The sequence below is a fragment of the Paralichthys olivaceus genome, chromosome 24, assembly GCF_024713975.1.
Source record: "Paralichthys olivaceus isolate ysfri-2021 chromosome 24, ASM2471397v2, whole genome shotgun sequence".
In the NCBI taxonomy this organism is placed as follows: domain Eukaryota; kingdom Metazoa; phylum Chordata; class Actinopteri; order Pleuronectiformes; family Paralichthyidae; genus Paralichthys; species Paralichthys olivaceus.
The window spans coordinates 9,195,883-9,221,175 of NC_091116.1; the positions used below are offsets into that span (position 1 = coordinate 9,195,883).

General features: G+C 41.8%; 1 protein-coding gene and 1 long non-coding RNA gene across 3 annotated transcripts in view; one reads left to right on the top strand and one right to left on the bottom strand.

Moving 5' to 3' along the window:
• Window positions 1–25,293, bottom strand: part of LOC109638882 (uncharacterized) — a 128,453-nt gene that overhangs the window by 59,221 nt on the left and 43,939 nt on the right. For both annotated transcript variants that reach the window (XR_011240403.1, XR_002203360.2), the window contains exon 5: window positions 7,273–7,327. This is a non-coding gene — a long non-coding RNA (uncharacterized lncRNA). The remainder of the gene's footprint in view (window positions 1–7,272; window positions 7,328–25,293) is intronic.
• Window positions 8,946–25,281, top strand: slitrk6 (SLIT and NTRK-like family, member 6). Its single transcript, XM_020102062.2, has 2 exons — window positions 8,946–9,410; window positions 21,301–25,281. Exon 2 carries the CDS (start codon window positions 21,316–21,318, stop codon window positions 23,842–23,844), a length of 2,529 nt encoding a protein of 842 aa, XP_019957621.1. The 5' UTR covers window positions 8,946–9,410; window positions 21,301–21,315; the 3' UTR covers window positions 23,845–25,281.

A 25,293-nucleotide genomic window follows, 5' to 3' on the forward strand; every position in this document is an offset into this window, starting at 1 on the left:
TTTTAAAGTAAACATTGCAGTAGAACTTGGTTTGTTGTCTACTTGTTTGTGTTTTTATTTTATACTAATCCTTATCTCACGACCACCTGTCTGTGCTTTTAATTTGCTTTTCATCTAAATAGCTGTGCTGAGAGGGTGAGTGAGGTGTCTGTATTTGAATTTGTGCTCATAGGACCCCCACTCGAACCTCCGAAGGGGCTTTTCTCTTAATCAATATCAATTACGAAACAATCAAAACCCCATGAATAAGAAGTGAAAAATCAAAGGTCATTAGACAAACAGTCGCACTTATCTCAGCTGCTGCATGGAACCTTTTTCTTAACCCTTTTACTTCACTACATTTGCCATAATGCAGTTTGCACCTTTGTTACAGGTTAACTACCATGTCTGCATTTGATGAAATAAGCTTTCACCTCCATTAAAGGTGGATTCAAACTGTTTTTATTAATATTCAGTCTGATTCAGGTGGATCGATTTGGGATATATTGTCAGATCTATTCATCTTTGAAAATGAAAAAGTTTTGTTATCTCTTTTTTTGTCATGGAAAATATATATTATCATTTAGGTTGACATTTTTAATGATGCTGCTGCCATCTCGTCATCACCTTATATCAGTCTTGGATAAGAACACGTCTCATTGTTTCCCTACATGTTTTTCACTATAGATTATACTTGGTATCATGTATTTTATGTTTTTCTGTCTCACTCCTCTTCATCAGCCTCAGTTTTCAGTGTTACTTGTTGTTATGTGCCAGCAGAGGGCGACAAAAACTAACAATTAACAATACACTTGTATGTTCCCCTCAAGTCTGCAGTGGTTTGTTGAAATGTACAGTGGGATGCAAACAATTAATTAGTTTTCCCTTCCACTAAAAAATTAATTAATTAATACATGAAATTAATTAATTTGTGCCACAAAATTAAACTCTCTGCCCCCCTCTGTGTTTCTGTTATATATTATATCCTATAAACTGGAAATACGCCTGCATGAAAAATCTGTTTGAACTCGCTTCTTTCCACTTCTGACACCACTGACCCAAAATGGCCACCAATTGCACCAGTCCACACAGACATTTTGCATGTCGCTCCTAGGAATTTAAGGCGAGCGCAGAGGGCAGGAGGAACAGAAGGAGACAGTGACAGGCACTGCGAGGGAAATCAGCGAGCAATGGACAGAGGGACCGTGTGACAGAGGGATCGCACCCCGGGGCCTTTCTGATCCTTCACAAAACCACTTCATCAGCAAAAAATAAGCTGTCCTCTTTCAATCCGAATTGACGTCACAGGGGTCGGGGGGGGGGGTTTCGCCGCTCGCTGCATTACCTGGAAGTGGCTCATAGATCAGCGGCCCACACACAAAAAGTAGAGGTGGCTCCCTGTCTGACGACAATGGCACCGGTTGCTTTGTTGGAAACACAAAAGCAGCGTTAGGATTTAATTAAAACTCGTCCCAGGTGAACAATAAGCCGGACGTTGCCCAGCTAGTCGTCTTTTGTAGCACTATGTGGCAGGATGGGTGGGGTGATGGACGCGGGGGGGGGGGGGGGGGGGGTCTCACATGAGGGTGACTGGACCGGTGTCAAACTAACATCTCTAAAGAGCAGACAGGTGTGCAGAGGACGGAAAATTCCAAGAGAGACGTTTCAAGGATTGTTCCTATTGCACTTATGACTCACGTGGCACAAAGAAGAGAAAAGAGGCATGATGCTGAGGGGAAGGGCGCTGTATGACAAATGGGATTGGATTGCTAATACGATTTTGGCTCAATAATAGATCAATGGGTTTCAGGCGGCCTGAGTAATGCGAGAGGGGCTGGCTCGACTCCGACTCCGACTCAAGGAGAAAACACTCGAGGAGGGCTTCCGTGCATTTTGTGCTTTGCGCAATTCAAACTGGTTGAAGGTGGCGTGAAAGTTGAAAAGCGAGTGTGTGCGGCTGGGAGGAAGGGGATAATTTGCACCCTGCTGCTTTCAGCTCTTACAGCTCTGCTTATTCTCTCTGTAAATAGATTTTGATGTGTTGTCATAGCAGCAGATCCTTGCAGTCAAATTTATTTTAATAAGAGCATTGTACCATTTCTTCACTTTATGTTTATGAATAACAACCTTGATTTTCCTTTATGTCTTATGTTTCAGACATTTATTTTGGTTTTCAAGCTCAATCTGGAGGACCATGCCTGTTGAACTACATTTCCCATGTTGCCCTGCATAACGGGGCACAGGAACGCTTAATCAGCTCCGATTTAAAAGGTGCTGGATTCTGAGAGCTTTTGCACGTCTCATTTTTTCGCAGTGGATCAAATTGAGCTGAATCATTGTTGGTTTTTAGTTATTTGTTGTTTAAGGCTGAAGCTTTTCTTCTTGTCTGCTGCCAGTAGGAAATAATGCAGCACTTTTATGCTTTTCTGTCCTTTCATGTCAGATCTCAGCACTTGCCCAGGCAGCCATTGGCACCTGTTTCCTTACACTCTGTCATACTGTTGAAGTGTGTCGCCCTGAGGGGAGAGGGAGTGGGTGGGTGGGGATCAAATCAGACAACCTGCCTGCCGTGCCTTTTGCATCTGGCTGCCGTGCCTTCACCTTTGCCCTCTTTGTCGCAATAACGGTGTTAAAGTGGAATTGAAAACAAAGCACCAGCAGAAACTCCTGAGAAATACCAAAGCCCCGCCAGAATAAAATGTCAGCTGCGCTGTATGGGTTCCTTCAGCCAGCAGGGACCTTTTGGCATAAGGGTGAAGGAAGGAGGTGAAATTAAAGCGAGTTGTACTGTTGCCCTCAAAGCAGTTCAGCGCCATAGACTATGTGTAAAAAGATGGACAACATGACAACTTCCAAAAAGTCAAAATACACGTCAAATAGAGTTTTCTCAAAGATGGCGTCTATCATTTTAGGTAATTCTTATAAAAACCACACTAACTTTGGGTATCGACGCGACCTCAGCACCGTGGCTCCGTCCCCTGATCGCTACTGCTCAGACTTTGGTTTCAAATGTGCAACATAAGCAATTTTAAGAGCATGCAGCATAATTGCACGTTACCCATGAGAAAAGAGTAAATACAAAATGTTATAAAACTATTTAAATAGTCAGTAAGATCAGAGCTGGATGGAAAGTAAATGAATACATAGAAGTAGAAAAGCTGAAGGTAGACTAAGACGTATACAAATTGTGGCTTTAACAAAGATTTAAAAGAGGATTTTTTGTTGTTTTTGCTGGTGGTAACTCAAACAAACAACCATTTGTTTTGAGGGAAGTAATTACAAACCGATAAATCATTGCTTACAACAGGGAGAGCAACGAGGTAGAAAACAAACCACTGTCACTTAAGGTAAGGGAGAAAACGTGTTGGAGCTTGAGGTCTGTTTCCTGCCAAAATTATAGACTAGGATATTCATTCTCTGTTATGTTTTATATGAAACTGATTCACTTTAATAACACCCAAACCTCGTTCTTCCATATCGCCTTGAATAAAAACATTTTGGCTGATGAAGCCTTGAGCTATGAAGATGCTACGGTGCTTTGAAGGGCACAGATCTCTGTACTCTGCATTTGGCTGTGGATATAAACATGCTCCTTCCTCACTGCACAACACCACAAGGACAGGTTGGACAGCCGCAGCGTAGCGATCAAATATCCTGCGAGCCTGGACCTGAGTCAGCGTAGGTAATTAGCATGCTCCTCTCATCTCGCCTGATGCGTGTTTGTCAAAAAGGCAGGGTTTGGGACTCGAGATGGAGGAAGCTGCAAGTTACTGTGCTGGCAGACGCTGCTCACCCGACTTGATGAAGGGGCTGTCATCAGCTGGCTTTAACAGTTAGCTCGTGCAAATATCAACTGAGCAGCATGTGTGTTTGCTTTAGCTTCCTCAGGCTTTTCATTTGCACTGACAGCCATTAAAGTACACACTGAATCTAAATGCCATCTGAGATGTTTACAGTTAAAGGGAGACGGTGTGTTTCAGCCACTTCCTCTGCGTCTGTCTCACATTCCATATCCAACAAGTCTGATCACATGGCCTGGGTTATGTCATGGGAAAGTTCAGGAGTCGCTACAGGTGGAGAACCATGAAAAGGAAGCTTTTTGGAACGTGGTTTTAAAGAACAGGTGATAAGAGCGAAGACAGAAACCCATCCATGTGTCCTCTGGGTGATTTGGTTCTTCATGATAACGGACAAGTATCAAGAGGGTCCTTATTAAAGTGATTGAACCACCCAGATCACTTCACAACCCCACTGCTACAACTCAGTCACTGAAAATTATTTAACAATATATACCATTACTATAAATATAAATGCCTACAAAGCATCTGATTCAGAGAGTAACGTTCGCGATGCATCTGGTCGTCCACACAGGCGTTCTAGCTCCTTATCGCTATAGTGATCCTCGTCCATTCATGTCAGAAGCAAATGCAAGTGACTGTGTCATCATTTACCAATGTTTTTCCCACCCTTTATTTTTCAAACTAAAACGGGACCAGCAGCATTTCTAAACTTCTCTGAGTAATGTGGTTGGAAGGCGTGAACATAAGAACGGTGATGAGAAGTAGTGTGGATGTAGCCATGGAGACAAAACAGCAGTTCACACTCACACCTATGGGCAATTTAGAAGTCCTCAATTTACCAAAGCTTTATGGCTTTGGACTGTGGGAGGAAAAAATCGGAAAAAAACCCACGCAGAGACCGAGGAAAAGCAAACTCTGCTCAAGAGTGTCAAGTTGGATTTTGGGGGACTTGTATACAAATGCTGCTCAGAACTAACAATGTGTTGTTATTCAGTTTTGATTGAATGGTGCAGCCATGAAAAAAATGTGAAGTGTTTTCATTGATGCAGAAGTGTAGAAATAACAGCATCGTATTAAATGAGGAAACTTACTGATATTTTAATAGGGATCTCTTGAGCTCCAGCAGCTTTCAGCTTTTAGTGACCTTAATCCCACACAGTATCAGTCTGTGGACTTTTACTAACCACTTCTTCACGACAGATAGCTCAAGGTAAACAGCGTTAAGGACTCAATGGGATTCTGAAGTTTGGCTTGGAAGGCTTGTTTCTTTTCTGATGGGTCTTCTTGTGACAGGAGAAATAGCGAAGAGAGAGACTAATATTACCCAGTTTGGGTCCTGGCGAGACTGTTTTTTCATAAGGATCCCTGATGCAGAGCATGTGAGACATCTCAGGCTGCAGCACACAAACTGTGCATTGCAGGACTGTGGGTGGGCCAAGCTCCTTTAGGCCAAAGAAAGAAAACACACAGATTCAAGAAGGATCTTCCGTTATTTGGGGAAGGGATTCTCGTCACAGAGAAGCAAAAGTTGGCCCTGTCTTTTGAATCTCGTCACGCTGCAGGGTTTTTTTACTCTTTTGGATTCTTGGGCACCGCGCTGCTTGCATGAGGATGACTGATAGTGACATCAGAGGTACTAAAAGTAGCAGCAGACAGGATATGGCTCTGGATAGGTCGCAAAAAATCTGTGAGCCTTCGGGTCCAAACAAAGCCAGGGACACATGTATACAGTTTGAGTTTGCTTTCCTAAAAATGCAGCACAGAATTTGACCTTGATGGACAAAAACAGCTGTGGAATATGTTGATGATAATTGTGCATATTGTTACAGAGCCATTATGCAAACTATTATGTAAAAATTGGTGAAAGGAAGGTTCTTCAGAAGACTCAATTATCAGAAAATACAAGATTTGCATGAAAAAGCTGCGACTTGAGTTTTTTAATTATGCATAAGAAACTTGGGACACCAGATATTGAATAATCCCCTACGAAATCAGGGGATTAAAAAAATACTCTCCTTCACAATGTGGATCAACCCCTGGTCTGGATCTGCACCAAAATTAAATGGCTTCTTCCCTGACCCATACAACATCCTTCCACCCAGTTTTGTGATAATCCGTCCAGTAGCTTTTGCGTAATCTAGCGAACCAACAAGCAAATGCAAATGAAAACATCCTGTTGCCAAAGCCCATTCCTTAAATTATCAATCAAGCCACCAAATTTCATACAATCATAGATATCAGTTCAATGAATATTCCTTCCAACAAGTATTGTTGTAAACATTACCAGAAGTAATATCCTCTTTAGAGGAGCGTTGTTGCAAGTCAAACACTCAAATTAAACAATAATTTCCAATGCTCAGCCACAGATTTCCAACCCACAAATCTCATATCAGCTGCTTTATTATACACACGGGAGACATGTATTTATATAGACGCAATAGCTTCTGCGTCCTTTTCAAAATATAGAGGGGACACAGCGGTAGCAGATTAGTCATTACTGACGGAGCGCTGGGAGGAGGCTGCAGACAGTGTGGATACGCAGCAAAGATTTGTTTTTCTGCTGTGAGGTATTTGATGATTGTGATGAAAATAGGACAGGTGTGTTTGAGCAGATGCCAACAGATGGTTCCTTTGTGAGTGACACCCCAGTTTCCAGTTGTCTTTTAGTTTTAATGATGGTGTTCAGTGTACAAAATGTTAAATCAGATTTACAAGCATTACAGCCTAGTGCACTTGGCTCGCTATCTTAAGGCTCAGAAACTGCAGCGGGGAAATCTTGGGAATCCCATGGTGAAAAGCAAACATTAAAGGAACCAAAAAATCAAAAATGGTGCTCGTAAATAAAATTCATTCTGCTTCAGCATCCGTGTTGATAGACATGCTGAAGAATTACTGGGCTTTCAATATGTTGCTTCTTGAGCTGATGCAACGCGGAGACATAGTTGTCACAAGCGGGACGTCAATGCCACCCGAGAGACACTGACAGGACATTTGCTTGCAACAAACTCCGGCTTCAACAAACTCCATCAGGTAGAATCAGCATCTCAAACTGTTTCGGAAACAGTCAAACATTGTCAGCCTCATATGAGTGGTTTTGTGTTTTTACTGTGGGGCCCCTGTTCTCTTATTTTGTGACCCGTGACCTAGGTGTTCCCAGAATGTATAAAGTCGCCTTCCAGCGAATTTAACCTCACACAGCTGAGCGGCAATACGGCATGAAAAACAGGGGGTGACACTTGAATTGTGAGCAACGCTTTGAATAATAGATTTGAGTCAAGTTCCTACTTCTTTATCTTCTTTACCTTTTGTGCAACTTCCCCTGCCGAAACCCAACAAAGACCCTTTATTTCATCCAGCCGCATGAAGCTGAGCGTCATGAGCCATCTGCACTACGGCGATGTTAATATTTGCTTTTGATTACGAACAAAGAGCACCTCATCCTGCCATCAAACAATAGATCAATAAAAAAGAGGAAATAAATAATTAAACTCACCGTGCCCTTGTCAAGATGACGGCAATATCAACAGCTGTTTGGTCCTGGCTCCAGTCTGCAAAACAAAAAAGAGAACAATGCAGATATGCATCTTATCTTCATATATTTGATTTATTATAAGATCACGCCCATGTGATTAAGAACCCACACCATACTGACAGTAATGCTTAATGGCCTCCTCAATAGTCTTTTTTCAACATGTGAGAATACAGTATATATCAGCTCGGGGAGGTATTTTGATTAATTTGCATAATATCTGTAAATACACAGTGTACACAACTTATATAACTGCTATTAAAATGACACGCACTGTTTAAACATTGATTCTGTTTTGTGTGTTTTGTGTCTTAAAGAGAGAGAAAAAAAATCCTGGATTTGAACCCTGATCATTCTGTATTCTTCCACAAAATTTCATGGTAATCCACCCAGGACTTTTTGGCGTAATCCTGCTAACTATCAAACAAACAATGATTCAAATAAAAGTTTGGCTGAGAAAATAACTTCTCTCTAAGTATTTTTAGGGTTGTCATATTCCACCTTTTTGTTTATCTCTGCTTTGTAAATCGTTCAACCGCATCCTCTGAGAAGATGTATCTGGAACGGGTCACCAGTGAGGCCAAGCACAGACTTATAGGCTACTCCACGCCGTGCTGTTCCAGATGGGAGTTCAATTTTACTCTAATGCTGAGACAAACTTGGCAGAGACAAAAAAAACACCACAACGTGAGGGAGAGATTCCTGGCCCATATGAAAGTGATCAACCAGTTTGCTGCACATAATTTCAACCAGAGTTCACACGCAGACGAATCAGCCACTACACCCCCCTCAGCCCAAGGTTATTGGCGGTGGTTTGTTACATCCAACTGTTTGGCTTTTTAAAGTCATCGCACAGAAGCACGAGACAGAATAATTATGATTATACTTTATCGGTCCCGGGGGGGTTCAGAGGTCATGCTGATCCGCAGCTTGGCTGGAGCTGGTGGTGCACTTCAGTGTCATGCTCAAGGACATAGACCAGCTTGAACTCCCAGTTCACTGCAGGATCGAAGTTGTGCTTTGTTTCACAGCGCCGATCCCCCATTAAGACTTAATCACTGGACTTTCGGGCAAAAAAATGTTTCTATCAGTTACAACCTCTGAATATTAAAATGTTCATGGGCCAATTTTCTCATTATGTTTTGGAAGAATTAGTAGAAGGCTATATGTCTATTAAATATAGATTTATATTCATCCTTCAGGCTTGGTGCTGCATCCAGGTTATTTAAAGAGCATCAATGCAAGTTTTTTTTCTGGTACTTCCAGAACCTCCAAGAGGAGGAGCTCTGAGCAATAGCCACAGAGCCTCCCCCACTGTATGAAAAGTAAGGACATATTGACAAGAAAACAGCGGAAATGAGGATTTCCGTCCTGATTTTATTAAATCAATATGTAAATGTGTTGCTTATTCGTGATTCAAACGCCTTCAACTTTGCAAAATTCAAAAAAGAAAGAGGAAAAGGGGAAAACATGCACAATCCATTTGAAGTACTTGTCCTTTTACGCACTCAACATGCTTTACTCTGAAAGGCATCACCGGAATTCCTGCTGTGCACTCTTGCTGGCTTGGCATTGCTTCCTCTTCCCTCTGCTGTGCACCTCCACAGCGTGTAAATGACTGAGCAGCTTCACACCGCGCACTGGTCAAGTACAGAGCGCGCAGCGCGGCGCCAGAGGAGGACACGGTGCGCGCTTTTGTTTGTCAGTGGACTTTATACAGATGAAATAACCACCTCGTCTTTTTTTTAACCACAACACTGTTTCTTTACCTGCAACTCAGTCAAAATTAAAGTGTGGCTCGGCAGCGGGGAGGAGAGAGAGACTGATCATCCCGGGACCGGAGTGGAAACCTCTCCCCGTGCGCAACGGAATATTGAGTCGCTCGCGTGTGACAGCTGCGTAAAGCGAGTGGGAAAGCAGGGACTGACTGTGAAGTTTCCCCCGGGTGTTTCAGCCTGTTCGTGGACTGGTGAGAAAAGTGTTGTGGAGGTTGCCCCCCCCACCCCACTCTCCAATGCGTCGCTTCCCCGCATCCTGATGGACTGAGAACGGTGGAATTTTGGAATAGCCTTCCCTTTTTTCTTTTCCATCAGTTTTAATCGGTAAGTCACACGGAGAAGCGGGGTGAATAATTTAATATGTGTCTCATAAAATAATAAGTCATTACTGTGCTTAATTAGTTCATTTACGGGAGGTTGCCCTCAGCTGTATTTTGGAGAGGTATGGAATCCAGGCGTCCATTATGGGGCAGGTTCCAACTAGCTGAAGTATGTTATGGAGCAGTTTAAACCATCCATATTTGACAGCTACATTTAACTCTCCTGCAGTTTGTGGCAATGGGGCTGTCAGAATGTATTTATCATGTGCACGATGATACCAGAGTCCTGTAAAAGAAAAGTGGCTGGACTTGACAGAGAGAGGACCAGCGAGTTTCCCCGAGGGGGCTCCATTACCTCGAGCACACCTGGCTGTTTTCCACACGCAGTTACAGTATCTCACGGCACTGTGCAGGCGTATGGAAATGGGAACTGCTGTGCCTGCATAGTGGCTGTTTTATTACACACTGTTTTATTACAATTCCCTAGAGTTATTTGGATATTAATATTATGCGTAAAATGCTTGTTAACATTGCACTGCCTAACAGCTCCTCTTCTTCTGCTGTTTGGACAGAACTAAACGAAGTGATGGCTTATGAATATGTTTGAAAGCATGTGAGTGGTCACAGATGGGTTTTAAAAGGGACAGCAACACGACTTCCAACGAAATTCAGCCAATCAGAAAGGAGATCTGTTTTTATTAATTCCTCCTTTAATCTCCCTTTAAATCTCTGTATACTGCCCTGTTAGTATTAAACATACATAAACGGATATAATTGTATTTACTGCAGCTTAATTGAATCAGTTTGCACTTTCTATCATGTGAGGTTGAGGTTGTATTCCCATTTAAGGACAAGTTAATGGAGGAAAGAAGTGTCTAATTAGCTTTTAAGTTGGGCTGCATAATTGAGTTTGGATCCCAATTTTTTGGTTGGATGAATCGACGTTTCGTAACCCTAGTGGTTTGGTCTATAAGTGTTCCATACCATAAATGTACATACAGCTTAAAGCATTAATGTGCCTGAATGACTTGGGATTAATTATTGATTGATGGGTTTTAAAGAGGCCTGAGCCCCTGTGGAGCAATTTAACAAATTATGCAGAACACGAGGGGGAATGTTGTTCGCTGCTTTGTTTGAGTTCCAGCTTTTTCCGCGCATGTGTCGTCAACAAGATGTCTGCATGTAATGATTTCAATTTACAATGGCGTTGCCCATTTTCTTCATCTTTAAAGGTCAACTATTTTAATCCTAATAATCATGGAGGTACTGTAAATATTAGGAATTGGCCGAGTTGTGGAAATCAGGTGCTGCAGTGATAGATAAAAATTGCTTTTGCACTAAAACCAAAACCTATTCAAACACACACATTTAAAGAGGTGTTGTTGTCATGTGTGAAACAATCACAAGAAATTGGTGTGATCAGTGTGCAGTTTTATGAGAGGAGGCATTGTGAAACTTTACTCAAGCACACTACTTTCAGACAGAGAGCCTGCAGATATACTGGGAGAGCCTCTGCGTCTCTAAGACACGGAGAGAGTAGGCAGCGCTAGCCAGCAGAATATTGAATCAGTCAAAAAAAAAAAAGGTTGGAACAAGGGGCAAGGGAGTTGAACTATCTCTTGCCTCTAGAGTGGGCGGATGTCATAATTATCATTTCTCCAGGATTGCTGCGGAGGGCTTTGGGCACTCGCAGAATCTCTGCAGATATGTGGGTGTAGCGGTGGTGTCGACCCTGTAGGGCAAGCCACATCACTTCCAATACAGAGGAAAGAAAGGGACAAGTTCCACCATAATTGGTGCCCGGGAACACTGCCGGGGCGCTCCAGGAAGTTGATGGACGGTCAGGGCGAAAAGGCGTACTTATTAAACAAGGCTGCAGGAGTGTGCGCGCGCAAGGACAATAACACACTTTCCCACACATGCATGCTAAAGCAATAAGAGTGCAGGGAGCTCTAATCTGCTATCCCATGTCAGGCTGAAATGAAACAACCTCCCCCTAGCTGGACGCAACAGGTCTCGCCATCTCACATTCTCCATTTTACTTTCTCGTTCTCATTCAGCCCCCGAGCAAAAGCAGCTTCATTTAAAGTGTCAGTGGATGCACGCAACTGTCACTTGGTGACCCCAAAATGAGTAGGGATGAAAGAGAGGGGGGGAGACTAAACCCTGCCTGTCCCTGGTAATATTGCTTCTTGCTTTACAGTTAGGTGTAAATTGGAGGCAAATAGCTGGTTGGATGCAGCACTGTAAAAAGCATTCTATATAATTATCAGAGAGGACATTCTGTATCATCTGTTTGTGCTTAGTCACTCCTTGTTGCATTGCTGTCGTCCAGGAGTGTGTGTTTGCCTCAAACAACTGGAAGAAAAAAAGTCTCTTTCAGTGAAAGGTGTTCTTGCTCTGAACCCTCTCTGTCAAGAGACATATAGGAGGTGGTAGATTCAGGCCAGTGGATCTCTTATTGGAGTCTGGTGAGTCAATAGAGTTCTTGCAGGGCTCCAGAGGTTTTTCCTTTAGAAGCACTAGTGCTCATTACTTAAGTACAGTAATTATCTATCTGTTTATTTGCTGTCTGAATATTAGAAAACCTGCTGTTCAGAAATTAGCACGTGCAATGTGAAGAGCTGTGGTTGGAGTTCTGATGAAATGCTCATTGAGCAGATTATTTAGGACAATAAACACCGCTCTGCCTTTGTTTGAAATGCAACACTCCCTTCTGTTGCATCAACGTCATGTGTGATACGTGCATACTCCTTTCTCCAGTTCATGCAGTGTTGTCTGTAAATGCATTTAATCTTCTGTTTCTGTTATGGATGTAAGCATGCCAAAGGTGCGTTGCAGTAAGCTGTCCAAAAAACAATCAGGGAATTATGAGGTGTTGACTTTTTTCTTTTTATATTTGACTTGATGCTTTATTTCTTGGAACACGTTTTAACAGGAGCTTTAGAATGCTGTCCAGCCCCTTTAACTGCCCGCTGTGGCATTCCTACTTAATTGGTCTTGAAAGGTCTTGTTCTGTAGGACAGTGCAGGTCAGCTCAAGTCTCTGAAGTTGTTAAGTCATCAGACACTCAATTAACTCAGCCGTAGTACCCGATCCAGAAAAAAATGACACAGAGGAGGCAGAAAATACAAATTACCTTGAAATCTGCATTAAAATAACTTGACTCTGGTGACTGGACAAGACCTTTATATAAAAATAAACCTTTTTCATCTGCTTTAATCCCAAACTGGGACTGCAGTTCTGGAAAAGCACCCCCCCACACTAACTCAGACCCCCCCAGGACCGTCCTCAGACTTGCACATTAGATTAAAACTGTCTCTTTAACATCAATTTGAGCTTTATAGTGTAGATTTTACTCAGTGAAAGTCATTATAATTACCATTATTCAGATTTGTGTTCCATGTTTTGTCAAAAAGCAATCAAACATCCTTTTGTATGCAAATAAATGCTAATTTTAATTTTTGCAAACTTGCGTTGACTTGATATCTTGATATCTATCAGTCTTCTCATGTTCTAACCAGCTCATCCAGTTGAGGGCTGTCAAGTTGATCCAAGCACCAGTCATTCTCCTGTGCATGTTTTCTACCCATCAATCCAGAAACTCCACCTCCATCTGTGTGCTGATAGACTCTGTGCCGTCTTGATTCTGGCAGCTCCATTGAGTCATTTTATGTCCATTGATCATATACTGGATTTCCTCCAGGCAAAATTTGCATCAGGGTATCGGATGGGCTGGAGTTTCACTCATGTGGGCCCCGCATCATAAAGCGACCTATACTGATCCCAGTATGACACAGGAATGACTCATGATTCATCCCTGTGACATAAATAGGGAGAAAGCCGAGCTCAGAAACAATCAGAATAGGTGGGTGTACATGATCCAACCTGCGATTTCCTGTCAGAGGTAAAACTTGCCAGTGCATGTTTTCAAAACAATAAGAGATAGATGGTGACTTTGTGATAATCCCCTGCCCTGGTATTTGGTTTTCTACATATAAAGAGCTGAAAAAACTATGGACATGCTTTGCTATGTTAACTAAAAGCTAATCCACAGTGCTCAACATTGGGGCACTATTATTTTGTTTATTTACATCTCTATATTTTTGGACTCAACATATTCAAATATATATATATCAACTCTATAAATTATAAAAAGGGTACAGCTACCTGCCAAAATGAACAGAATCAATTTGGACAGTAATGCTGGCACTGTAGCCATCAGTAAAGTATAAAACTTAAATACAAAAAGATCTCATGCACTACTTTTCCTAAAATATATTTTATTTTAAGGCCTCTGAACCAATTGTCACTTTATCAGATATAATTCATGACAAGTAGCTTCAACCATTAGCAGCAGTACTGCAAAGGCTCATTACTGCTCAACGTTAGATACGGAAATGGACGGAGCCCCTGGTTTGAATTCATCATTTCATCTCATAAAAGCTTACAGATATGGACAAATCAGACATAATCAACTTTACCACAGGAAACTGTCGGGGGGAAGTGTAGCCAATAGTTCGACAGTTAGTGATCGAAATGATCATAGGACACGATGAAGTCATTTCAGACTTTTTGAGGAGAGACTTTGGGAATTCGTTAAAAAACTCTTGACTCTGCACCGATCTGTAGAAGATGTATTGCTAAACAACCATGCCGTCATAATGGAGGTAAGCGGGCAGTTACATCTTTTGAAACAGACTTATATCCTTTTGTATATAAGGCAGAATGAAAAAGAATTAAGGATTTAGTTTGGTGCAATTTAATCCAATTATGTGTCTGCTAATTAGGGATGCCACAAACATAAGAAATATATGCATAACACTGTAATCTGCCATTAAACAGCTGGTACTATAAGTGTGCTCCAGTGTGTTCTTAAGTTCAGGGACATAAGCCTACATGTCATTTTTAATCAAATAAACCTAAGAGACTTATGTTTGGTTGGACTGAAACACCAATTAAACATTTAAACAGCCAAATTATTTCATGTCTCCAGTTTATGGCTCACATCTTTTACAGAGCATTTATTTTTATAGGCTACTTTGTAATATAAAATGAAGTTTGCTCACCAAATTACACGCATATTTTTGTAGAGAATGAAAACCATTGAATGAGCTGCTCAGTCCTGTTGTTGTTGACACTACAGACTGTTCTGGGTGGTGCCTTTTTTTCATAGTGTTTACGCTCAGTAAGCAGGTCTGTCCGCCTTTAATGCTCAGCTCCTTTCAGAATGAAGCTTGCATATCAGACAGCAGATCTACACCTATTTATGGAGTGAATCATAAGACTGTCATTAAAATGATCACAGTCACCCTTTGGCCCTTATTTTTCTGCTGTGGGTGGATTTCTTTTAAAATTCCAAATACATAAATACTGAGAAAATTGAGGACATCCACCTTGAGGTGGAATGTGAAGTACATACTGACTAATTCAAAGATTACTGGTATAATATGTAATAATTCTGTAGCCTTTTATTTGCATCAAATCAGCTTTACTCATCGTTTTGTCCATCTCCGCTATAACATCTGGTGCAAATGATGTATGATGAAGGAGAAACATGCTGTTAACCAGTTGGCTGTTTGTATATATGTCACTCATCACATACATTCATCGCTGATTCCTGCATAATGTCAATCAAACATTTCAATGGTGATGATGGTGAATAGAACTCCCATGCTGCTTCATGACTTCATCAAACCAGGTCTTTTGTTAGTGTCCCCTAACAGCCAATGAGTCACAAAGAAAACTGTGCTTGAACTTAATGTTTTGCCAGGAGTTCCAGATGCAGCTGTATTGAGTATTCTGTAGGAATTATCAACAATTTACCAGCCCTGCTAGGCACTGGTGAGTCACTCCTGAATAGCACGTATCCTTTTTCTTTAAAGGGACAATTAAATCCACTGAAAACATACATCTGTTTGGTGCAGATGTGTTTTTTTTTCTTAACAAATGCACCTTGATGCCACTATACACTGGTGTAATCCGCCTGCTCATTTCTGGAAACTAATTACTGCGCATTAGTTAAACAGACCATTTGAAATGCAAGCCTGCTAAATCACGCTTGCCAGGGGAGCCGAGCACCCCCCCCCCCTCCACACACAGTCTTTGTGCTGCTATTATTAGTTCTATCATGCATATGTTCTCAATCAGACATTAAGGCCCACCAGGAGAGAACAGTAAGGAGGCAATGCAGTACACAAGGGAGGGCGAGTGAAACTGGTAACACAGATATAAAAGGTTCCCCTCTGTAAGGCATTTCAATTTATCAGGCCCCACTGCTGCCTCTTATCACACCAACTGTAAGAACTGCTGCATGACATGAGAGAGGACAAAGCTGATCTGTCTTTCGAATAGGCCTCTGATGACATTTCTAAAGACGCCACCCTTGTAACACCCAGCAGAGCACGGGACGTTGTCTTCGCTCCCCTGGCCATTCCTGACGGTAGAGCAGCTGACAGGACTATGGGATGCTACAGCCTGACTCCTATCCAGGTGGAGAATGTGGGGCTGATTTAGAGGCACAGTTTGGTCCAGTTGATTTTGAGTTTCCTTGTACTGCAAAGGGTGCTCAGTGGCTCAGAGGAATACAAAAATAAAGCCACTTTTTGACTTGGTGAAGCATGCACCTTTCTCTGCGTCTTTCCTCAAACACCAAAGCTGTGTGCCATAAGCCGTAAGCCTGCCACCGTGGTACCATATATTGCATAAACTCAGACCATTCCCCACACAGTCCTCACTAATGAGTCTAAGAAACATATTCAGTTTGAAACCAATTCCTGCCTCCTCAGAGTTCAGCATCCATGTTACGGAGAACAGATCACATCTACATTTCAGCGTCTTATGCATGTAGATGATACGCCCATATATAAAACACCATTTATACGATTCTGACAGGGGACCTCAGCCTTCAGTGAATTAAAATTTACTCCCCACCAGCCTCGCTTCTGTCAAGATCCATAAATCACCATGACTGCAGGTAGCCAAGCAATGAGGAGGACTGAGGTCATAAAATGTTAAGAACTGAGGTTGACTGCGAAGCCTTTAGAAACAAGCCGAAACCCAAGATACACCGGGAGTATCCACAAGATATCCACGCGATATTTGAAATACAAATGCGGAGTGACCATTATCAGTCTTGACGGAGTTGGGAGAATGGCTCTATCTGTCGGGTGCCACTAGGGATAACAAGCCTTTTATTCTTGTACATCAAGATGCCTCACGCTACACAAAATGGAATTAGGCTTCTGCCTTATGGGCTATTTGCGGTTCCAGACGCAGACTTTAGTTACTTTGACAGTGACGACTAGAGAACATGACTACAGGATGTGTTCGTATTATCTAAAAATAATGGCTCAAACTGTCAACTGTAAAATGTGCGCGCTAATCGGTACAGTTCAAACCCAGGTTTATGTTTTGTGAGTGCAAACTATGTATACGGGATACAAATACTGCAGTGCTCTGGACGTTTGGTGCATGAAGCGTACAAAATCAATGTAAAGCAAGGGTACATTTGCCTTGAGCTTTTCAGTAAAGAAAACATGTTCAAGACGGGGTCCTCTCTCTTTCAAATGTGGAGTGAAAGCCACTGTCTTTCAGATGTTTGTGAATACGTCCATTAATACTGAGACAGGATGGATTGAGAAGGAAATAATTGCAGGATAATGTTTGTTAGTGTCGATACTATTGCGATTTTTAATGAGCAGATATTTTTGATAAGTTCATATTTGTATTACCATTGGTTTCTCCGGAGACCGGTCGTAACAGTGAATCTAATACCTCAGCTGTAATTACCGCTTTTGGTGGCGCACAAGTAGACAGCCAGGAAGAAAATGAAATGACAAAGTACAAAATAAACAAGCACACAAGGGGAGTTCATTCACAGAGTAGGATGCAGTGTTGGCTGCCTTACTGAAGTGCCAATGAGCAAGACACAAAACTTTAGACAGCAGCAGGTCTCAGCTGCACTCAAGCCTGTCTCCTCCTAGTTAAGTTATGGGACATTGACCAAAAGTAAAAATTCTAAATGCATGTTAAACATTTTTCTTGTGAGTGATGTGCAGGCTTGTTTCTGTTCGGCCATTCCATGTTACGTTCTCCTCCTGATTTATTGCCCATTAATATCAGTGCCATCTTTTAAGCATTGAGTAAGAGGAGTATATTATCATGCATTGATCACTGGGTGGACATAATTAAATCCAATCAATATGGAAAGACAGTAGTTTCTCAGAGTTCTCTCTGTTTCCGCTCTGCACTGTTGGAAGTATCTGCGTGCCATATGATCATGTGTATTCATGACTTCTCTGTGTGAGAGTACTTGCAAGAATTGTCACTGCATCATGATACCATACCAGACTAATGATGTCTCATGATATAGAGAACACAGGGACGGTGCAGTAAAATAGTGGTTGGTCCAAATAAAGTGTGAAGACGCCATTTATGGCCCGTGCAAGTGGCCATAGCCTATTGTGTATGTCACAGAGCCTGAAGAGGGGCTTGATGTGTGATAATACTCCATCAACAGAATCTTCTCCTCCACTTTGCCTCTGTTGTCTTTTCCTCGTCTCATTTGATGTTGGACAATGAGATGGCTTCACTCGCATGATGGGAGATCTCATAGGGCTTCAGTAGATCTCTAATTGAATTGCCTGAATAGCAAGAGATGCACATTTGAATCTGGGAAAAGAGAGAGTGCGGCAGAAGAGGCTGGCACTGGAAGAGTATTTCATCTCCCGCGCCCGTCACGCTGAGTTCCATGCAACATTGATTGCCTGAAAAATGGATCAGTTAGACGAGTCTGTTTGAAATACAGAACAAAGATTGCATGAAGCTAATGCCTTTCCATATCTGCCCTCAGCAGCGTGTTATCATGCAGTAGGCGATAGCATCTGTTAATAGTCTTTGTTTCATTTCGTATTGTCTCACGAGCCATCAGGGTCACAGAGGTGAGAGCCTTGGGTGCCATGACCACCACCAGACTCCTGAATGAGAAAACGCAGACAAGTGATGGAAAATGGCCAAAGACATTTTTGGCACCAGCTTTTAGAGTCGTTCTCTCAGTGTTATTACTGTCTAAGCAATGCTTTTATAATAGGTTTGACAAATTGTAATTGTGTGTCTCATTATACTTTCACCACATTATCTTCCATTGATATACGTGGCTGATTTGACCTCATCGTCATAGCTCCTTGTCATTTGTTCAAGATGGTCATTTCCTAACTGTTGTGTTGCTTTACAATGGCAGGAGATTCCAATCCTTTATGGTTTGCCATTGTAACTTCAAATATTTCTGCTATTTTCAAAAACGTCTTTCTAAGGATTTCTGAACACAATGGATAATTACATCTTCAGTAGATAATGTACGCTTTAAATTTTTTTTAAATGTTTTATTCTTTAAGCTTTTAATAGTGACATAAACAGCTATGAAGTGTTGATCAAGACTGCAGAATTAAAGTCTCTATTAGAGCCCCACTAATATATGGCAGACAATATCAGCAGGACAATGTATTGGTATTGAAGTTTATATTTGCTGATATGCACCAATATGAAAACAATTCAGAAAAGATTCAAAATGTATAGACTTGCATACAATGGTTTATAATTCAAGTTCAATTCATTTTTTATTTGTAAAACAAATCATGAAGATTTAAAAAAAGATGGGCGAAGAATGACAAACCTTTTTTGTTAAAATTAATGATATTGTTACAGTTGACTACAGTTCCCTGAAGATCACTGCTCACTATTTGAGAAACTACGAGAAACAATCCTTGTTTTTGTTGAGTTATAATTAGCTGCCCTTTTTTGGAAAGCTCAATAATGGGTCTCCCTATTCTTGTGCTGCTGTGCAAACTGACTCAGAGCACTGGCTGTCCCCGGAGGCGAGAACAGATTAATTATTCTGGTGTAATCTGTCTGATGTTGTGGTAATTCCTAAAACAGATAATTATTCACGTTTTCTAACCTTGTTATTTATCTTATTGTCTTCAGTTTGATGTGATGATGACCATTTCATATGCTCCAATGATCTCAGGGTTCTCTGTAATATGTTAGTGCTTCTCAGGTCCATCTATTTCAGCTGAAGCGACCTTGGGGTATATGACTAATCCGTCAAAAACGTTGGAGATAGTGTTGACTTTGGTTTTCATCAATGATCTTGAGTATTCTCAACAGCAGACAAAGTCTAACAGGCAAAAAGGTTATAGTGTAGGAGCATGGTACAAATGTCAGGGGAGCTGAGGGAAACTCTGTTACACTTTAGTTACAGATTACACTCTGATGTACCTAAAATAATCCAAAAAAGATGTCCCTGTGTGTTTTTCCCTCCTGAAAATACTGATTTCATGCATATGTCTTCACCAATTAAAACAATGCTGTTTTTATTCCTGCTATGGCCTTCCATGCATGGTGGTGCTGCCCTCAAATCCCATGTTTTCATTCTCTTCTCCTCCGTTTTTTCGCGTTTAGTATGTTTAGTAGTGCCACTGGATAATTGGGTTCTCCTTAAAGCCCTGTTTGGGGGGAAGAGGGCTTTCAAACATGCACAAGAGACTTTATCTCTTCGAGGTCCAGGCGACTCCTCGGGTGCATGTGGGGCTAATCAACTCATCTCCTGTAATCTGATATGTAACAACTTCTAACATTAAAGACAAGGTTTTGGTCAGTATGTGTTGAGTTCAAACAAGGCTCGCCTAGTCAGGTCAGAATTAAGTTTTCCAGTTGCTAATCAGATTTGTTTACGAGAACAGAAGTGAGTTCTTGACATCCTTCCAAATCTTCTCTCTTTGAAGCATTATCTTCTAAGGCGGGATATTTAGTTATCCTTGATCATGGGGAGATCCATCTCATGACTTCTCCACCAGTTCCCCCCTGAGTGTGATGCTGCCTTTTGATCCATTGTGATTCCATTTAAATTAACGTAATGGATTTAGATGTGGTGCTGAGGGCTTGTGTCAATAAAAACCACATTTCGGTGTTTCCCTCTGTTTTTCAACATAAATCGTGCTCACAGCAAAGTTTGGGGAAAGTTTGGAATTTCGCAGTAACATGAACAGAGTAGTATGAGAAATCGGATTAATTTCGGCTTGGTTTCTGATCAGTCCACTCGAGTCTTGGGCTAATTGGTTGAAAAATAAAGCCATTAAATTTCAGTACTGAGGTGAATGCCTGTTATAAATGTAGCTGTAACAAGGACACAAAATGGTCTCCATTTAAAGGGGCATTAAATCTCTCAAATGAGAAATACATTCTTTTTTTTTTAATATGTGCCATTATCCCACTGTGAGTCACTGGATAAAGAGGCTGTCTTAATGTCATTGTTCCCCCTGTGAAATGTATTTACTCATCACTAAAATTGCAGTGTCCCTTTTTTTTTTGCTTTTTATACGGATTATTAGGATTCCCATTAACAGCTACACTTGGTTTAGCTGCCATCCTTCATGTCCACACTGGAAAGTGTTGCTCAGTAGTATAGAGACCACGTATGGGTAAAAAACATCAGCATATAATCATGATAACCTTATGATGAAAAATAGAAATTGTAGAATAGTAGGCATGTTATCGTGGTTTGCCTTTTCAAGTTATATATTTTTCATGCATTTTCACCGTGTTCAGACAATTCGACACTAGCAAATGCTTCCTTCCAAGACGAGTGTGATTTCCCTTCATGCATATAATGCACCCATAAATGTCATTTTACGTTGTTACACTTTTTACACGTACAACAGCCAAAGTTCAAGTGTTGTAACACATTAAATTTTGATCTATGTCTCAGGCATGTAAATAGAATGATTATTCAGAAACATTCATTTAATTCATGTCAACTTGTATAACAATGTTTATATAATTTGTTTTCTCTCCTCCCCACCCCTTCTGCCCACACTCTATCCTTTTCTCCACAGATATCTCAGCCCGAAATGCTGCCCTGTATCATTTTCATCGCCTTGTTTGTCACTGCGGTCCAATCCCAAGATATCCATCCCTCAAAGGCATCATCCACGATTAGTGAGTCTTGTGATTCCTTGTGCTCCTGCGAGGGGAAAGATGGCATCCTTCATTTTAACTGCGAGCAGAGAAACATCAGCAAAATCTCCCAAATCAAAGTCCCGTCAGGTGTGCCCTTCCACCTGAACCTTTACAAAAATGACTTGGTTGAGCTGCGTGCAGAGGAAATGGAAGGGCTTAACAACGCCCTGTCGCTGCACATTGGGGGTAACAGCATACAAGAGCTGGAACCAGGGGTCTTTAGCACTCTTAGTTCACTGAAAAAACTCCACATAAATAGCAATTTCCTCGTCACTTTGAAAGAGGACACTTTTCAAGGCCTGGTGAATTTGGAGTTTCTCCAGGCTGACACGAATTTCATTCGGGTCATTGAGCCGGGGGCCTTCAACAAACTAATCCGCCTCAAGGTCCTCATCCTGAATGATAATTCCATAGAGTTTTTACCCAACAACATTTTCCGGTTCGTGCCCCTCACACACCTGGACCTACGTGGAAACAAGCTCCAGACACTGCCCTATGTAGGGTTCTTGGAGCACATTGGAAGGATAATGGAACTTCTCCTTGATGAGAATGACTGGGTCTGTGACTGTGATATTTTACATTTAAAAATATGGATGGAGAACATGAGAGCCCAGTCATTAATCGGGGATGTGGTCTGTAGCACGCCACAGCACCTTAAGGGGACCATTCTGGCTAGAGTGAAGCGTGACGTGCTGTGCCCGTCCCATGCAATTATCAACCTGGAGGAGCCATCAAAGTCACTGGATATGGTTGTTACTCCCTCATCCAAAGTGTCTCCGAATCCTAAGTTGATCAACGCCAAAGATGACGCCAAGGTACCGACACCCTCTCACTCTCCTGGCAGTCCTTGTGTGGAACACTGCTCCTGCCACAATCACCCTGTGGCTGGGTTTTTGATGCATTGTCAGGACAGAGGAATTCAAAAAGTGTCAGATATCGGAATACTTCAGCAAAGCCCCACAAAGCTGGTCATGACGGGAAATATGATCCAGAAACTCTTGAAGTATGATTTTGTCACATATGATGGTTTAGAATTGCTCAACTTGGCGAATAACAGAATTGATTACATAGATAATGAAACTTTCCTCAGCCTGAGCAGTTTGAAAAAACTCTACCTGAACGGCAACAGAATCGAAAAAATGTTCTCCACAATGTTTGTGGGGCTGCACAACCTTGAATACCTGTATCTGGAATACAACCTTATCAAAGAGATTGCTCCAGGCACATTTAATCCCCTGCCAAACCTGAAGCTCTTGTCATTAAATAACAACCTGCTCAGCTCTCTTCCGGCGCAGATATTTCGCAATGTGCCCCTCATCAAATTAAACCTGAGGAAAAATCTACTTATGCACCTGCCAGTAAGCAACGTGCTTGATCAACTTGACGCACTCGAGCAGATTTATTTAGAGGACAACCCCTGGGACTGCAGCTGTGACTTGCTCAGCCTCAAACAATGGGTGGAGAAACTCAGAAAGGACACAGTGGTGGGTTCCATTTTGTGTAACACCCCAAAGAATGTGATGCAGGCTGAGCTGAGAAGCCTTCGTCATGAGATGCTATGTCCTGGCTTAGGGACATACTACCCAGGTGAGGAGGAGAGTGTGACAGCCACACTGGGGCCTGACAGCAGTGGCAGGGGTTTGTTCAGCTCACTCACAGACACTGTCCCACTATCTGTGCTCATCTTGAGCCTTCTTATTCTTGCTCTCATGATTATATTCTGCTCTGCCGGGCTGGTAGTGTTTGTGGTTCACCGGCGGCGAAGAAGGGCAAAGAAAAAAGCAGCAGAGGAGCAGCCAAGAGAAAACTCCAACAGTAGTCCCATCCACTTACATTACAGCATGTATGGGCAGAAAACCACACACCACACTCTGACCCAAAGAACTGGGTCTGCAACTCTGTATGAGGACAGATCACACAGTCCCATTGTTCAGATCTGCCGCAACCCCACCTACTGCTCCCAGCACAAGGAACATGACGCAGATTTGGATTATAGCCTCGACGAGCCTAGCGGCAAGCATCACGTCTGCCGGAGTATCATGGAGAAGGAGAACACTTCTCCCCTCACAGGGAACCCTAGCTCAAAGTTCAGACCCATGACTGGAGAGTGCCCCGCGGAGTTTGTCACGCTTGGGAACCCCAACTCTTTTTACAGGAACATTCTTGAGAAGGAGAAGGAGCTGCAGCAGCTCGGAATAAGCGAGTACCTTCGCAAAAACATGCCCCAGCTTCAGTCTGCTGTGGATATGCATGTCCCGGGGCACCAGGAGGAGTTAAAGCTGATGGAGACAATTATGTACTCAAGGCCGCGCAAGGTCATGCTAGAGCAAACTAAGAATGAGTACTTTGAGCTTAAGGCTAACCTGCATACTGAGCCGGACTACTTGGAGGTTCTGGAGCATCAAACTGCATTTAACTGAGCTAAGGCAGAAAAAAAAAAAATATATATATATATATATATTATGTTTTGAACCAAGTGCCTTGTCCCGTTTCCCCTGCTGTACGTTCCACAGTGTGAAATATGTATCATGGGCACATCACTTTAAGTTTAACAGTAGCACAGAATGTAACTGGGTTCTTTTTTTTGTTACTATCTATTGACAGCCATTTTATGTAGCTGGTGAAAGGTGTCATATGTTTTTGGCCAAATGTAACTTACAAGAAGCGGTCGCAGTCTGTTGAGCAGGCATCTTTGAAACTCACTCAATCAAGGTTTTATGATTGATTAAATTTCCATGGCTTTATCACAGCCAAATGAATTGATCCACACGGCACACACACACACACACACACACACACACACACCCTACATCTGAGGATAAAGCAGATGTTTGGGAAGAAATTAGTGAATTTCAATCACCACTTGACCCAGAAATGCTGTTTAATCAGTCTATCCTGGCTCAGTGTGACCTGATTAGACCCCTCTGTCAACATAATCCAGATGGAAAGCTGTAACCAGAATGCTCATTGTGCCGTGGAGTCAGCAAAACGCCAACTGTACATCAGAAAAGCACTGATACGAGTGCAGCTCCACTGCTGTTCTCCTGTCGGCTCCTCTGATGGACCTATCGCGCTGCACAGCTGCAGTCATGGGACGTTTTATTTATTTTTATACAAACTGGTGATATTTGCAGAAAGGATGCTTTGTTTTCTCTCAATCAGTAAATAGAGCACTTAAAGTACAGTATATAATACACAACTGTAATCTTGTACAAAATGCATTGCACTAATCAAATGCCATAAGATGGTGCATGACAATCAACGGAGTCCTGCTGAAACTTTAGATGTTTTGTTTTTTAAATTCTGCCAGAAAAAAATGAGCTAGATATGTGTATGATTTGTGTTTGTGTGTGAGAGAGATGGCGTTTCATGTCACTATTTTATGTCCGACTATATTCAAACAGCATTCAGGAGCATCGCACACTCCTCATGCCGACGTCAACAGGCCTGGAACTGTTGTGAACTGATCAAAGGTCGGGGAATATTAATCTATTAGCACATGAATGGTTACTGACGAGCAACGTTACTACCCAAAAGCCCACAGACTCAGCTCGTATTTAAAGCAGTGGACTGCTGGGAAATGACATTTTGCAATTGTGGACAACATCACAGTTCAGGATTTATACCGCACACTCCGTTCATACTCATGGAAACGCATTCAACTTCTAAACGGTTCATGTAAGCACACACTCTGTAGCTTTTCTACGTAACTAGATTGAATTATTTATTCTGTATATTTTGTATATACTTATGTTCCATTATATCTTTGTTTTTTTGTGTGCCTTCAGTGCTGTACAGAATATAAACAGAAGTTGTAACTGATAAAGAGGAAATAAAGAATTGCAATGTCACATAAAGTTGGATTTCAT

Coding starts and splice junctions, on each gene's coding strand:
- slitrk6 (XM_020102062.2), top strand. CDS start 21,316: ATGCTGCCCTGTATCATTTTCATCGCCTTGTTTGTCACTGCGGTCCAA.